The sequence below is a fragment of the Otolemur garnettii genome, unplaced genomic scaffold (genome assembly GCF_000181295.1).
Source record: "Otolemur garnettii isolate 467f Iridium unplaced genomic scaffold, OtoGar3 scaffold00111, whole genome shotgun sequence".
NCBI lineage: Eukaryota > Metazoa > Chordata > Mammalia > Primates > Galagidae > Otolemur > Otolemur garnettii.
Genome location: NW_003852506.1, coordinates 6,189,885 through 6,207,569, shown reverse-complemented (window position 1 = coordinate 6,207,569; position 17,685 = coordinate 6,189,885). Strand labels below are relative to the sequence as shown.

General features: G+C 38.1%; 1 protein-coding gene across 3 annotated transcripts in view; it reads left to right on the top strand.

Annotated features, from left to right (window-relative positions):
* Positions 1–17,473, top strand: part of BACH1 (BTB domain and CNC homolog 1) — a 28,126-nt gene extending 10,653 nt beyond the window's left edge. For all 3 annotated transcript variants that reach the window (XM_023517452.1, XM_023517453.1, XM_023517451.1), the window contains 3 exons: positions 184–1,524; positions 3,375–3,581; positions 16,816–17,473. In XM_023517452.1, coding sequence (XP_023373220.1) covers positions 184–1,524; positions 3,375–3,581; positions 16,816–17,253 — 1,986 coding nt within the window. In that variant the 3' untranslated portion in view covers positions 17,254–17,473. The remainder of the gene's footprint in view (positions 1–183; positions 1,525–3,374; positions 3,582–16,815) is intronic.
* The last annotated feature ends 212 nt before the right edge of the window (positions 17,474–17,685 follow it).

Below are 17,685 nucleotides of genomic sequence, written 5' to 3'. Positions count from 1 at the left end.
GGTGTGATAAGCTATCTGGTCTCCCTTTGTTTTACAATGCCTGGAAGAATATTTTCTTATCAAATTAAAATTCCTGTTTTGTAATTATCACAAATAAGTTTTACATCTTTCTATTCTTCTTTCCTTTTTACCTACCAGAAAGCTTTTAAATGATGCATTTGTTTTTATTTTGTATATCAACAGGTGACCGTTAAAGGATTTGAACCTTTAATTCAGTTTGCATACACTGCTAAACTGATTTTAAGTAAAGACAATGTGGATGAAGTGTGCAAGTGTGTGGAATTTTTAAGTGTACATAATATTGAGGAATCCTGCTTTCAGTTTCTCAAATTTAAGTTTTTGGAGTCTACTGCAAACCAGCCAGAATGGTCGAGAAAAAAGTGCTTTCCATCACACTGTCAAAAGACAGACCTTAAATTTTCACTTTTGGACAAGAGGGATCTAGAAATTGATGAAGTGAAGGAATTTCTGGAAAATAAAAATGTTCAGACTCCTCAATATAAACTCTGCGTTTCTCCAGGAAATGCAAAAGTATCACCTCCTCTGCAAGACAGTGCCAGTCAAACCTGCGAGTCCATGTGCTTCGAAAAGGACGCTGCTTTAACTTTGCCATCTTTATGCCCCAAATATAGAAAATTCCAAAAAGCATTTGGAACTGACAGAGTCCGCACTGTGGAATCCAGTGTCAAAGACGCTCGTACTTCTCTGCAGCCAAATGAGACCCCCGAAAGCGAGTGCCCAGGAGGGGCCCTGGAGTGTGTGGATTTGCAGGTGGCTTTAAAATGTGAAGAAAGTAAATTGACAATGGACCCTGAAGAAACAAAGAAGAAAGATCCTGTTTCTCAGTGCCCAACTGAAAAAACAGAAGAGACTCCTTTCCCCTACGGTTCTTCCACAGACCCTCACGGACTCTATTCTCTGTCTCTTTTAACATATGACCAATATGGTGACTTGAATTTTGCCAATATGCAGAACACAGCGGTGATAACAGAAAAGCCTTTGTCGGGTACAGACATTCAAGATGAGAAAACGTTTGGTGAAAGTCAAGATTTACATCTGAAATCTGACTCAGGTCCCAGGGAAGATAGTAGCCTTGCCTCTGGCGACCGGAGCAGTGTAGAACGAGAAGTGGCGGAACACCTAGCGAAGGGCTTCTGGAGTGACATTTGTAGCACGGACTCTCCTTGCCAAGCTCAGTTATCACCTGCCGTGGCCAAGGATGGCTCAGAACAGAGCTACTCACAGAAGCGGTCTGAGTGTCCCTGGTTAGGGATCAGGATCAGTGAGAGCCCAGAACCAGGTCAGAGGACTTTCACAACACTGAGTTCTGTCAACTGCCCTTTTATAAGTACTCTGAGTACCGAAGCCTGTTCGAGCAATTTGGAAATTGGAAACGATGATTATGTTTCAGAACCCCAGCAGGAACCTTGTCCGTATACTTGTGTAATTAGCTTGGGAGATGACTCTGAGACGGACACAGAAGGGGACAGCGAGTCCTGTTCAGCCAGAGAACAAGAATGTGAGGTGAGATGTTCTTCCTTCCTTGTTTATCCGACATTGAGATTTGCTCTGGGTCAGCTCTCATTGTATCACTAGGGCTATGGGCAGGCCCAGGGAGGGAGGAAGAATCTCATAGGCAGTTAACTGCAAGACTACGATAAATACTGAAAGAGATGAGATTTGAAGGACTTGTCTCTTCATGCAGTTCAAGTAAGCATATTTATATTAACCATAGAGTAGGTTCACACCTGGGCCATGTAACTGTTTAAATCAAATGCCATGTCCCAAGAGAAAAAAGAATGATTCTGTGGTTATTCCTTGACAGCTCCATGAAAAATACAGCGTTTATTCAGTCTTGTTCATTGCCACAAGGATGTCTGGACTTGGATCTTGTCACTGAGCAGTGTTTTAGCAGTGACTCACTCATCTCCTGTCATTGAAACTTTACCTACTGAACAGCAGTTCTGCATTTTCCCCTCTGCCCAGCCTCTGACAACTCCCATTCCACTGTCTGTTTCTATGAGTTTGACTATTTTAGATGCTTCGTCTAAGTGGGATCATGTAGGATTAGCTGTCCTGTGTGTGGTTTATTTCACTTAGCATAATGCCGGTCAAGTTCATCTCTACTGTAGCAAATGTCAGGACTTCCTATTTATAAGACTGAGTGGTATTTGTTCATCTGTCTGCCAGGTTTTCTTTATCTGGCCATTCATCTCGTGGACATTATTAGGTTGTTTCCACCTCTCAGCTTTGTGAGTAGTGTAGCAGTGGATAGAGGAGTGCAGACATCCCTTCGTGATCCTGATTTTAGTTATACTCAGGAGTGAGACTCCTGGATCATATGGTGGTCACATTTTTAATTTTTCAAGGAACCTCTATACTATTTTACGTAGCATCTGTACCATTTTCCTAGGGCCAGTACACCAGGGATCCATTTTCCACACATCCTGTTCTTTAGCATTTTCTCTGGTGTTGTAGCTGTTGGATGACAGGTTTGGAAGACACCTTTTCCCCCTTAGCTGTGGAAGAGGGTGTATTGAATTTAATTTAGGAACTAATATGTGTATATGTTTGTATCTATAGATTTTTATGACATTTATAAATGTAGCATTTGGAATTACTGTGAAAAGAATGCTAAAAATAAAACATTTTAAAACATGTCATGTAATTCCTGTAGGCGTGAAAGGCAAGCTACATAGGTTGCCAGACTATGACCAGGAAACTGACCCACGTTTCCTTTGTGTTTTTGACAATTAATACATTTAAACTTCCTCAATTTTATTGTTTTTTAAAACAGTTATCTTTTTCCAAATTTAAGTATGTTCAAGATGATTTTAAAATATTCATAAGACTTTTCTAAACTCTTTCTGCATTAGCAAGTGAAATGTGTGGCTTTCAGAATGAGTTATATATGGTTCCCATTTTCTTGACAGAAAAATAAATTTTTGTAAATGCTTTAGAAATTACTAGCATAATTACACCACTATTAAGTCAGTGCTGCATAGTAATGCCATTCAAATAATTAATAGATTTCATTTTTAGGTTGAGTAAAACATCTGTGGGGTGTTAACATGTAATAGTAAAATAACTTAAATTCTGTTCTTCCATTTAAATATGTTAACAATCTGTGAAATATATTTGATGTGCTAAAAATACCTGCTTCTCAATTTTCTTCTGAAATAGACTAGAAATATCAATTGTATTAACATTTATTACTATGGATTGTATAGCGATTGGGAATAGAGTCTTATTTTTTTTTTTTTCAAATCTGAAGTTCTCTGAAAAGCCACCCTCAATGTACATCTTCACCTTCTTAGATTTAAGGATAATTACAGAATACCCCAATCATTACTAAGGATTATTTTACCTTCTAGGTAAAACTGCCGTTCAATGCACAACGGATAATATCACTCTCTCGAAATGATTTTCAGTCCTTGTTAAAAATGCATAAGCTGACTCCAGAACAGCTGGATTGTATCCATGATATTCGAAGAAGAAGTAAAAACAGAATTGCTGCACAGCGCTGTCGCAAGAGAAAACTTGACTGCATACAGAACCTTGAATCAGAAATTGAAAAGCTGGTCAGTGGACAAGTTTCTTTTTACTTACTACTTTCTTGTTTTGTAAAAGAAATAACTACTTAAATTCTTAGGTCAGATACAATGCTCTGTTACATACTAATTTTAATGTGTACTAGTGATCATTTTAGGAAAATTATATCACATTTTCAGAAAGATTGGGAATAAAAAGTAGGATTTTCATAGACATACTTTATTTACATAAATATTCTATGTTTTTTACCAGGACATACTATGATAGATATATAAGCACTATTTCTAGGTACTTTTCAAAAGTTATTTTCAAATTAAGCATAATTTTACCATCTACCTAATCCTTAGTGGTTGAGTAAAGATTAAAGAAATTATAAATCACTTTAATTTCTGTGTGATATTTTTGGTGTCCATACTTGCTAATATTCCAGATGTTAGTTTAAATGAAGTAAAGACTTGAATAACTTCTTTTGGCTGATACCAGCACAAACAGATCAAAGAACAAGCAGGTCAATGAGGATCTGTCATCTACAGGAAAGGAATTCTGACAAGAAAGATGATAAAACCTGAAAATTGTAATATCTACTGAGATCTAAGTGAGAATTATGCTCACTTATTGAATCTTATTTTCTATCCCAACATGCAAACACAAATTAAGTAAAAAATGGATTAACTTACTTACGCCTGCGTTTCTCTTTTTCCCTGGTGGTTAGTAGAAGGAGGCATTGCATGACAGAGGACAGCTGTGATAGTGCAGACCAGGTATGGTTCCTGAGGGTAGAATGTGCTTAAAGACAGCAGGTGGCTGCTTAGCAGTGGTAATCGTGTTCCTTGAATACTCAGTTTTATGTCTTTGTTAATTATCGATGAGAGATTAAAGTTGTGATGGTAGCAAGTTTTCAAGCATAAACACTCTAGCTATGAATGGCAATTAAACATTTAGTAACTATTTAGGAAAACTTTTGCCTTTTTATGCTTTCAAGAAAGTTAAAAAATCTGGATGTGAGGGTGATCTGGCTGCAACATCTGTCACCCCATTGATTGCCAGGGTTGATTTGGCTGATCTGGCTGACTAGGCGGGTGTCCCCTTCCTCACCACTCCACGTGTGTCCCTCCCGAAGCTGCGTGCTCGGTTGAAGAGGACGACTTTCGCCGATAGAGGAGGACTGTCCTTTGGTCAAGGGTATATGAGTAGCTGTGCTCCCCTGGTAGAACCTCTAAGGAAAGGTTAAAAAATATTTATATAATGGGCACATACTTTTGGTAAAAAGATAAAGTGTAACTATAAAAAGAGCATAACTGTATAACAATATAAAGGAGAAACCAAATAGTTTACAAAGGAAGGCATGGGAGTTATTTTTTATTATTTTTATTGCTTGGGATTCATTGATGGTACAGAGAGTTAGGTTACACTGATTGCATTTGTTGGATAAATCTCTCTCTCTCTCTCTTTTTTTTTTTTTTTGTAGAGACAGAGTCTCACTTTATTGCTCTTGGTAGAGTGCTGTGGTGTCACACAGCTCACAGCAACCTCCAACTTCTGAGCTTAGGCAATTCTCTTGCCTCAGCCTCTCAAGTAGCTGGGACTACAGGCGTCCACCAGAATGGCCAGCTATTTTTTTTGTTGTAATTTGGCCAGGGCTGGGTTTGAACCTACCACCCTGGGTATATGGGGCTGAGGTCCTACCCACCGAGCCACAGGCACCACCCAGATAAAGTCCTTTTTATAATTGTGTCCTGCCCCTAAGAGGTGTGCCATATACTGTGACCCTCTATCTCCCTCCTTCCTCCCCTCTCCCCACTTGCTCATTCCCTTACACCTGTCCCCACCTTGTATTAGCTCACCTACTGCCTTCATATTAGAATAAAGTACATTGGATTGTTGCTTTTCCATTCTTGTGATGCTTTACTAACAAGAATGTGTTCCACCCCCATCCAGGTTAATACAAAAGATGTAAAGTCTCCATCTTTTTTAGTGGCTGAATAGTATTCCATGGTAAATGTACACCACAGCTTGTTAATCTATTCCTGGGTTGGTGGGCATTTAGGCTGTTTCCACATTTTGGTGATTGTAAATTGAGCTGTGATAAATAATCTAGTGCAAATGTCCTTATGGTAAAAGGATTTTTTTTTATTCTGGATAGATGCTTAGTAATGGGATTGCAGGATCAAATGGAAGGTCTACTTTGAGTTCTTTGAGGAGTCTCCATACTTTCTTCCAAAAAGGTTGTATTTGTTTGCAGTCCCACCAGCAGTGTAAAAGTGTTCCCTTCTCTCCACATCCATACCAGCATCTACAGTTTTGAGACTTTGTGATGTGGGCCAATTTCACTGGGGTTAGGTGATAGCTCAGGATATTTTTGATTTGAATTTCTCTGATGATTAGGGACAGTGAGCACTTTTTCATATGTTTGTTAGCCATTCCTCTAGCTTCTCTAGAGAAGGTTCTATTAATGTCTCTTGCCCAGTAAGATACGGGATTGTTTGGTCTTTTTTTTGTTAATTAATATGAGTTCTCTATAGATCCTAGTTATCAAGCTTTTGTCTGATTGATAATACAGAAGTATCTTTTCCCATTCTGAAGGTTATCTGTTTGCTTTGGTTATTATTTTCCTAGCTGTACAGAGCTTTTCAGTTTAATTCTCATTTGGTTATTTTTGTTGTTGCAATTGCCACAGAAGTCCTCTTCATAAAATCTTTCCCCAGGCCATTATTATGTTCAAGTGTTTTCCCCACACTTTATTCAAGGATTTGTATCGTTTCATGTCTTAGACTTAAATCTTTTATCCACCTTGAATCAACTTTTTTAAGTGTTGAGAGATATAGGTCCAGTTTCAGTCTTTTACATGTGGTCATCCAGTTCTCCCAGCATCATTTATTGAATAGGGATTCTTTTCCCCATTGTGTGTTTTTGGTTGGTTTACAGATCAGGGCTGAAAGAGGTTTGTTTTATCTCATGGTTTTCTATTCAGTTCCAAATATTGATGTCTCAATTTTGTGCCAATACCATGCTGTTTTGGTCACTATGGTCTTGTAATGTAGCCAAAAGTTTGGTAGGGTGATACCCCGGCTTTGCCTTTATTACTAAGAATTGCCTTGGCTACACAGGGTTTCTTCTTGTTCCATACAAAACAAAGAGTTATTTTTTCCAAATCTTGAAAGTATGATACTGTTATTTCAGTGGGGATTGCATTGAGTCTGTAGATTGCTTTGGGTAGTATAGACACTTTGACAATGTGCATTCTTCCCAGCCATGAGCATGGTATGTTCTTCCATTTGTTAATATCTTCTGCTGTTTCTTTTCTTAGGGGTTCATAATTTTCTGTGTAAAGGTCCTTCATCTCTTTTGTTATGTACATTCTTAGGTGTTTCAGTTTTTTTTTTGAAGCTTCATTTTTTTGAAGGCATTTGTGTCCTTGATTAGCTTCTCATCTTGGCTGTTATTGGCATATACAAAGGCTACTGATTTGTGGACATTGATTTTATATCCTAAGATATTGCTGTATTTTTTGATCACTTCCAGGAGTCTTGTGGTTGAGTCTTTGGGGTTCTCTAAGTATAAGATCTTATCGTCAACAAAGAGGGAGAGTTTGACCTTCTCTGCACCCATTTAGATGCCCTTTATTTCCTTCTCTTGCCTGATTGTATTGGCTAGAACATCCAGCACTATGTTGAATACTACTGGCAATAGAGGACAGTGTTGTCTGGTTCCAGTTCTAAGTGGAAAAGCTTTCAGTTTTACCCCATTCAGTATAATATTAGCTGTGGGTTTGTTGTAAATGGCTTTGATCAAATTCAGAAATGGGCCACCTATGCCTATATTCTTAAGTGTTCTAATTAGAAATGGATGCTGATCTTTGTTGTAAAATGATTTTTGGTCTTCTGGATATATACCTAGTAGAGGAATTGCAGAATCGAACAGCAGGTGTACTTTTAGTTCCCTAAGTGTACAACAAAGATATTTGCACCAGAATGTTTATTGCAGCCCGATTCATAGAAGCCAAGTTGTGGAAGAAGTCCAAGTCCCAGTTGACCCATGAATGGGTTAATAAACTATGGTATATGTATACCATGGAGCATTATGCAGCCTTAAAAAGATGGAGACTTTACCTCTTTTATGTTTACATGGATGGAGCTGGAACACATTCTTCTTAGTAAAGTATCTCAAGAATAGAAGAAAAGGTATCCAGTGTATTCAGTACTATTATGAAAACAATATATAATCACCTATACTTTCATATGAAAGATAAAACACAACTATAGCCCAGGATGAAAGAGGACAGAGGAGGATGAGGGGAGGGGAGGTGGGAGGCCAGGTGTCAGGAGGGTAATTGGTGGTCCCTCACGTATGGTACATATTGCAAGGGTATATGTCAAACCTAATAAGAGTAGAATATAAATGTCTTAACATAATAAGTAAGTGAGGTGAAGGCTGTGTTAACCAGTTTGATGTAAGCATTCCAAATTATATATAAAATTAGTACATTGTACCCCATAAATGCATTAATGTACACAGTTATGTAGTTGTTTTTCTTTAAAAGTAAGGTTCCAACACAGGGCACAGTGGCTCACACCTGTAATCTTAGCACTAGAGAGCAGGGACAAAACAGTGGAAGAGCTGAGTCCTCCTGTCTGAGCAGGCAGAGCAGACAGCCGACAGAGGTCTGCTGCACCCAGATGGGGGCCAGTTTGAGTCCATCCACTCTCTGACCTCTTCCAAAACAACCCAAAGAAGTCAGGGTGGAGTTTTTGCATCAGAGTGACTTGCTCTGTGTTTCAGCCTCCTGGAATCCTGACTCCGTCCTTCACACTGCTTACACTGCGTTCCAGTGGTTTATATAGGCAAATTCCAGACGCAGAGTGTGAGGGGCACATTGTAGATCTATGTTCTGCCACAAATGTCTTTCTCAGGCAAAATAAGCAGGAAATGTGCTACTTGTTAGCTAATAAGAAAGCTGACCCTTCTCCTAGAAGTAAAAGAATTTGATGTTTAAGATATTTACTATGTTAAGTATACTTAGACTCTATGTATTGGGTGAGGTTATGGATCTTGTCCTTTATAAAAGAAAACCAAGAGTGGTTACAGTCACATGTTTGTATTTAGTAACATGGAGAGGTGAGGATACACAGAAATGTGATCATACATATCATCAAGATGTTACTTTTTGGAAATGTGGCCAGTAGATAGTATGAGCAGTGCTGCCAGTCTTTGTGATTTTAGCAAACTTACAGAAGGGAAGTTGCTTATTGCATAATTAAATATCTGTGTATTGTGAATGACTAATTGGATTTAACATATTGTATAAATTTACAGTATTTATTGCCGAGGTAGGGTAATGTTCATTCAGAGGGCCCATATTTCAGTTAAGTTTAGTTTTTGGTTGTTGGCCACTTGTTTTCCTAGAGAGAAATCTTAAATCTTTTTGCAACTAATCTGAGAATAATATCGTAGTAGACTGTGGATGGATCAGCACATGGAAAAGTTGTGATTACACTGTAGTAATCCTTCTAAAGTGCTAGCAAAGTGAGGCAGTATTACGATTAGGTGTAAAGGACACTTTTATGGTCTCAGTGTGCTGGCAAAGTCATAGGGAGATGTTAGTTTGTGTTCAGTAAACAAGTTATATTTCTCATCAAGAGAGTCTGTCAGAATCTAATGGAAGCTTTGAGGAAGAGGTGTATGTTTATTTGGTGCTATTGACTTTGACATTTATTTTGAATTTTATACTGTGTTAGAGGTTAGGCATTAGTTCAGCATTGCTTTTACCGTAAGGCTTAAATATGCAAAATATACCGCCCAATACTTTTTAAGTTAATAAATACAAAGTCTTTGAACATAGTTGAAGATTGATTCAACTTCTGTTAATGTATTTGGCTTATGAAGCTCTTGTCTATTTAGCCTTTTTTATAAAGTCTGTTATTTTCTGGAAGATTAATTCTTAAGTTAGAAAATGTATGTGTCTCTGATAACAATTAAAGGTAATCCTGAAAGGAAGGGAAACTTACTGTTTTTTTTGAGAGTCTCACTTTGTCACCCTTGGTGGAGTGCTGTTGCATCATAGCTCACAGCAATCTTAAACACTTGGGTTCAAGTGATGCTTTCCCAAGTAGCTGAGACTATAGGCACCTGCCACAACACCTGACTTTTTTTTAGAGTTGGGGTCTTGCTCTTGTTTAGGCTGGTCTTGAACTCCTGGGCTCAAGCAGTCCACCTGCTTCAGCCTCCCATAGTGCTAAGATTACAGGTGTGAGCCACTGTGCCCTGTGTTGGAACCTTACTTTTAAAGAAAAACAATTACTTAAATGTATTTCTCTTAGTATCAAATATTTTTATTGATATCAACTTACAAGTGATCAAAATTTTCACTAAGCTCTTGAGCTTAAAGTTGAGGTGTCCAAACACCATTTTGTTTCATCATCTTTCTTCACTATGGTGGGACAGAAGCAAAATGACCTCATCTGTCCTTAGTGGTTTGCATTTTGTGGTGAACATTATATTTTATTAAAAATAAACACATTCTATTCACAACCAGTCACATTTTATTGACTGCTCTCCCAAAACAAACTCTGATGGCCTTTGTGGAACCTGCCCTCTGCCATTCTGTGTGGCATCTCCTGAAATGTGGTCTGTGTACCAAGGGCCTCAGTTATCCAGGGATGCACCTTAAAGATGGATGTTCCTTAGTCCCATCCTCCCTGTGGGAGGGGCCCTGGAGCATGGATATTATATACGTTTCTGAAGTAGATGTTATGCACATTAAATTCTGAGAACTCACTGTTCTAGAGCACAGAGGAGGTCAGGTGGAAGCTTTGGAGACAAATGGCTGGAAAGCCTGCCTGGGCCCTGGGTAGCTCTGTGGCCTGGGGAAATTCCCTAATTTCCTACATTCCCTCCTTGCTACTATGGGGATGAGAATAATTCCTACCTTGGGGCTGATGTAAGGATCAAATGAGATCAGGGGTAGAAATCTTTTTGTACTGCCTAGCACATGTTCAGGGTTCAATAAATACCAGTTGTATTTTAAGTAAAAGTGATTCTCTGTTCTTCTTATAAGTGTCCTCTGGTCATTACATGTTAAATGCTGTGCTCATTACCAGGAAATAAAAAATAACTATGACATAGTCTTTACTTACGGTCTCCTAGGGAACCTGGTTTAAGTGTGTGGTGCTTTGTCTTACCACCCCCTGTCCCATTCTGAAAATTTCAAGCTGTCAGAAAAGTTGAATGAATGATATGTGTGTAAATATCAGTATACTTTTCTCTGTGAAGATTCGTGATTATTGACATTTTGCCACATTTGCTGCATTTCACTGTCTTGGTCTCTTTCTTGTCCCTGTCTGGCCAGGATGTGTCTCCCGTCCTCATCCATCTCTGGGCTAGCTGGTCCATCTCTGCTTTGCTCTTTTCTTGAGCCCCCTACTAGGTGGATCTTCGTCTCGCATGGCTTGTCTCACTGTCCCGTCCTGTCCTGCTACCTTTTTCTCTCTTGTTCTCTTGCTCTGCCTTTGTTTTCTTAATCATTTGAAAGCCACCGTTATGAAACTTCATCCCAAGTACTCAAACTTGCATATTCTAAAAGTAAACAGTTCTTCTTGCGTATGACCAATATCTGTATTACACCTGAGAAAATTAGTATGTCCTAGATATTATATCTAGCTTTTATTCAAATTTTTCTGATGTTTTGCAAAATATCTTTCATAGGTTTTTATTTTAATCCTCATATAGTATATTTGGCTAAGCCTTTTCAGTCTCTTAAATCTAGAGTATGTCCTCTCATTTTTTTAATGACAACTTTTGAAAGGAGTCCACGCCATGTTTTTCAGAAAATGTTCCACTTTTCATATTTCCCCATGCTTTATTTAGCTCATCCCTCTATCCCTTTATTGCATGTAAACTGGAAAGGTTTGAGTTATTTAGGTTAAGATGAAATCTTCATGAGTGCTGTCCTTCGTGTAGTGTCACCTGGGGGGGCACACAGTGTCAGGGTGGTCCCATGTAGGTCATTGCAAATTGCTGAATTTCTTCATTTTCAAACCTGTATTTTTGACCCTTGCCATTGCTCAGTGCTCTGTGAAGTGTAACTTAGCCACTTTGTGACCCAGCTGTTCCCCAGTACTCCCCTATACCTCCTCTGGCTTGTAGTATGTGCTAGTGGCCTTTGCATCAGGAATTACAACATGGTGATTTTTATGATCCTTTCATTCCACTTACATTTATTAGTTCGTATCCCTCTTTAAAAAGGATTTTTTCAGCCAGGTATAGTGGCTCATACCTGTAATCCTAGACCAGGAATCCTCAAACTTTTTAAACAGGGGGCCAGTTCACTGTCCCTCAGACTGTTGGAGGGCCTGACAGCAGGCCCTGGGACCAGTCGGTTGCTATGCAGGACAGGCAGCAGCGGCAAAAATAGCCGGCAGGCTAGATAAATATCTTAGGCTAGACGCGTGTGGCCTGCGGGCCGTAGTTTGAGGACGCCTGGCCTAGACTCTGGGAGGCTGAAGCAGGAGGATCACTTAACATCAGAAGTTTGAGACCAGCCTAAGCAAGAGTGAGACCTGTCTCTACTAAAAGTAGAAAATTAGCCATACAGCGTGGTTCATGCCTGTAGTTGCAGCTACTTGGGAGGCTGAGTAAGGAGGATCATTTGAGCTCAGGAGTTTGAGATTGTAGTGAGCTATGATGACACCACTATATTCTAGGTAGGGCAACAGAGCAAAACTTTGTCTTCAGAAAAAAAAAAAAAAAGGAGTATTTTCTCTTTTTCCTTCCTCCTACTGCCCTGTTAACTTTTTCAGATTCAATTTGTTAGAATCAATAATAGTCATTAGTCTTTTGGTGTAGATGTTTTTTCAGATTTGGCTGGGTGGAGCCCCTTCAAGCCAGCTGCTGTCCTGTGGGTCAAAGCCCCATCAGTAGTGCTTCTGTGCCATTTAGCATTTAGTCTCCTGTTGGAGACTCATCTTTTACCTCTCTTGCCTGTCCCAAGACTTGTAATCAGCCTCGTCTCCAAAACTCCCTGGGTTTTTCAGCAGATAGTGGACTTTGGAAAGCATACCTGCTGCTGGAGTGTTATTCCTTCTGGGCCCTTTCAGTGGACAGACTGGGAAAGGTGTGTGCCTAATCCCGGTTCATGCAGGGTGTGTGTGAGACGTACAGTAGAAATCACGAGTTTGTGTAGGTACTCCCAGTTCACACTGATCAGGGGAGAGCTTTGTCTTTGCTGCTTTTACACAGTGTGTTTTCTCTCTCATCACTTACAGGGAAGATCTTGGCTCCATTATGTTTGTGTATTGACTATTTGCTTTATCCTGAGAAATGCAGTTAAGTCCTCAGTTAACATTGTCAGTGGGTTTTTGGAAACTGCAACTTGAAGCAAAATGATGTATACCAGGTTTTCCACTAACATTGTTTTGTTTAATGCCATTAGTTAGAAAGTTGAGGGAAAAATAATTTTGTTATTTATCATTTCATCTAAAATTGTAGTTTTTAAAGAACATACTGATGATGTTGAGTGAGGACTCACTATATATAAAAGAGTTGGAAAGTTATCACTATTAACAATAAACAGATTGAATTAAAAAAATGAGATTTTATTTGCCTTTTTTGTCCTTAAATATATTCCAGAGTGTAGAAGTTGAAAATTATTTGAAGTAATTCTTTGCTTATATTACCAATTTGATATATAATTAATTTGTTTCTATTTACATTGCTGGGATTTACCCTTTACATTATTTGCTTAAATTTTGAATAAGGAAAACATAGGGTTCAAAAGTTAAAACTATGTTTAAAAAAATATATAGTCCAAAATTTTCATGCTGCTCTTTTCATAGCTTTTTCCTGTAGGTAACCATTTTTATTAGTTTCTGGATTTTCCTCCTTTTTTCTTTTCTAGAAACATGTTATTTCTAGAAAATATTATTTTTTATATATTCATATATGTATTATATAAATAATATGTAATATTATAACCCTTTCTGCTACATAGAAATATTTTATATACACTGTTCTGTATTTTACTCTTTCAACTTAAGAGTTAGTTTCTAGAAATATTTTTCTTGGTTCAGAGAGATTGTCCTCCCTTTGAGCTCCATTGTACTCGTTTGCGGCTGTGCGTAGTACAGATCACACCAGCCCCTACGGGTGGACATTGAGATCCCGCCGTGAGTAACACATGCTGTTTTTTCGTGTTTACAGAGACGGATCTTTAGGGTAGGTGCCTAGAAGTGGTTGTGCGTCAAGGTTTACATAAGTTATTAGATATAAAGTTACGTACATAACTTTATTAGATATTAACGCATTCCCCTCCGTAGTGGCTGTAACTTTTGGCCTTCCACAGGTAATAACACATGTGTCTGTTCACAGTCTTAGCAAAAAAAAATTGTTGTCTCCCGTTGAGGTTTTTCCAGTCTGATAGTGAGAACTGGTACCTCACGGTAGCTTTTGTTTTTATTCCTCTTCTGAGTGAAATTGAGCACTTATGTTCATTTTCATTTTTTCTGTTCAGAAACCTATTTGTAGGTTTCTCTAAACTGTCTCCAAAGGTTTTATTTAGTAAGGAACTATTAGTAACATTTTCGAGCAGTAAATACTCTTTACTATAAAGTAAATTGTCACTGTTATCTGGCTCTTTTTGTGCCTAATTTTTCTTCTCTTTATCTTTAATTAGGTGAGTTATATTCAGAATCTTCTGAAAAAGACTTTTTCTGTTTAAGTAAATAATGTATATTAGTTATTGAAAATAATTGATTTAGATATAAAGTTATTTTGTTTGAGTAAATACAGAGTGGCACCAGAATACCAGGTTTATTCTGTATTTTATATATCTGTGATTAAAGACACAGTGCTTCAAACTTATGATTTATACATTTGCCTTTGTAGAAAACTAAAGTATGTTGTAGAAGTAGGTAGCAGGACTCTGGTGATGAGTATGTATGGGAGGTGTCTTTCATAATGATGTTAGGAAGTGATTACAGCTGAATTTTATTTTTGTATCAGTTACTGAGTTGACTGCTATTATGGTAAATTGGTTTTAAAATTAGAGTGAAATGGAAACGTTAGCTAATTGCCTAGAAGCTTAGCTGTGTAGGAGTTACAGAGGAACAGATGGGTCTGTTTAAATTATAGAAATAATCATGGTGGATTTCAGGAATGTACCTATTGGTTTTAGTTGTAAAGAAGCAAGCCATCTTTTATGGGATGTACTTAAAGAATGATGTCATCCCTAATTAATGGGATAGAGGGATGAGAATATTAAAAGCTCATAAGATTATTTATATAAAGATGCCGTATATATAAAATAGCTGTAATCTTCATAGTACATAATATCTATAGGTTAAGTGGTGGTTCTTATTTCTGGGGGGAAGCACAAATACTATTATGTTTAACCACATTTAATTTAAAAAAACCACCAGCAGTTGGAATTTTATCTGTTGCTATTTAGAACAGATTTCATCCCAACTTTGATAGAGGAATCCATGGCTGACTAGTGCTGTGACTGAAGAAAGATACTTCCCACTTTTCTTTTTTTCCATCCTCATTTTATTGACTTCTGAGAGGCCATAAAAAGAAATGGGTGTCACCTGCATTGAACGTGTTCCTTCTCTGGGTGGGGAGTAGGTACTGTTTTGCCCTGTGGACACCTGCAGCCTTCTTCTATCAGAAGAAGATAACTGACAGACTTTGCAGAAGAGAAAATGTGTTTGCCGAACCTTGACCTTGGTTACCCACTCTACTCTCACACTCTCTGATTCTTGATATATCTATTTAAAACAAAATGTATAAAAATATGAACAAATTGGAAAATACTTAGCAATATAAAATTTAGAGCTTTATATTCATTGCATGTCTTCTCAAAATATTAGATGATCTTAGAATATTTTAAAATTACCAAGAATTATATCCAAACATAATTTTGTAGAAATACTTATATAAAATCATAACAGTACTTCTGTATATAAAGCAAAGTTCTTTTTAGCTATTTTTGTTTCAGAATTTAAAAGTTGGCGCTTGTACGTTAGCGCTATGAAATATCCGTCTCAGTGTTAACTGGTAACTTCAACTCTCCAGAACCTGCCAAGGAGCAGGAAGCAAACAGAACTAGACTCGGATTTGCTGAGTATTGTCATAAATGTCACAAGAGAAACCTTTGACTTCTTATCAGTGTTTATGGGCTCTTACCTTGTAAACACTTTATTTGGTTTCCCAGCTCACAGTAGGTTAGAAGCAAGCAGTCGCAGAACAGGAAGGATGAGGCGGGACAGTGACAGCAGAAGATGCGCTGTCAGCAGCAGTGAGGGACCTGGACGGGAGGGCAGGAACCAGGAAAACTTCTGAAAAAACTTTTATGATAGAGTTTTTTACGTAAGGTTAACATTTTAAAATTATAAGAACAGGGCAGCGCCTGTGGCTTAAGGAGTAGGGTGCTGGCCCCATATACCAGGGGTGGTGGGTTCAAGCCCGGCGTTGGCCAAAACTGCAAAAAAAAAGAACAAAAATAATTCACAAACACAAAAGTGACCCCCAAATTCTCTGCACTATAGAAACAAACCCACAAACTTTGTCTCTGAGCATGTTAAATTCAGTTCTACCCATGAAATGGACTTAATATCACTTAAATCAACAAAGTCATTGGGTGGATAACATAGTGGAGATTGTATATTTGAAAACATTAAGCACTATATCTGGTCCCAAGTACTTGCTGAAAAGATGTTAGCCATTAATGGACTCTTTGCAGTGTTCTGAATCTCACTAGTTAAGCTGTCTGTGTTCACTGTACTTACACTTTTTTTGTTGTATTCCATTCAAAATGTCAAATCCACTCCTGTTTATATGTAATCTGCAAATCTAAAACACTGTGAAGACCTTGAAAGAACTCTTTTAACCAAAATAACTGACCCAAATGGACATTAGGCTTCATAGAATCTTAACCATACTTTGTGCATTGTTTGCTATTTTAATGTTTTATTAGAATTGCAAAGATATTTCATAGTGAGGTGCTGTCCCAGACCTCTTAGTAGAATTATGTGGTGTGGACTCATATTATCTTTCCAAAATCAAAGAAATTCTGAATTCCAAGAGATACCTGCCCCACGAGTTTTGGAAGGGAGGACTTGGGGTATCTTAGGTAGAATTATACTGAGTTGAAAGAATAAATTCCATATGATCTTATTTAATGGGAAGACAGTGTAGATACTGAGCGTTTGATCATTTCAGAAGTGCTGATTGAGCTATAACCTGATCTTGTTCTCTTTCCTTCCTTTATAGCAAAATGAGAAGGAGAGCTTGCTGAAGGAAAGAGATCACATTTTGTCGACTCTGGGTGAGACAAAGCAGAACCTAACTGGGCTTTGCCAGCAAGTCTGTAAGGAAGCAGCTCTAAGTCAAGAACAGATCCAGATACTCGCCAAATACTCAGCCTCAGATTGCCCACTTTCATTTTTAATTTCTGAAAAAGAAAAAAATACTCCTCGTGGTGAACTTGCTTTACCATCAATTTTTAGTTTGTCTAACGGGCCTCCAGCTGTGCTGCCCCCTTGTGCCAGAGGAGAAGGTGAGTCCTGCTGTGCTGAGAGGCAGGAGTCACAGCCGCCGCCGCCTCCAGCCACCTCTGAGCAAGCTGGGCTTGGGCAGCAGTGCCGTCAGAGTGGCGGCATATCAGATTTCTGTCAACAGATGACCGATAAGTGTACTACTGATGAGTAAACTTTCAGACTTTTCCTTTAGACCATCTGATTTTCTACTGAAGTTTTGGCATAGTCTTGAAAGCTAATGTTTTCATCTTTCGTTTAACAATATTGTTTTTTTGCCCTAGTCGTTGCCATAAGGGAATGTCTCTTAAGCCAACCTCATTTCTCCTTGATTTCCACAACAGACACAGAAATAACTTCGCCTCTCAGATATCCCTCCCCCCAAAAAAATCACATGTGAAAATGTAGTAAGCATTTTAAAATTTATATTTTAAAGAGTAACTTGTAATAATTCACAATATTTAAAATAGGAAAATGAAAACTGCAGCATATCAGTGTAAACTGTCAGCAGGTAGTTCTTACTAGAGAACTGGCCTGCAGAAGTTTATTAGTCTAGCCTCTTTTGCAGTATACTTCTTTAAAAGAAAATTACTTCCCAAGCATTGCT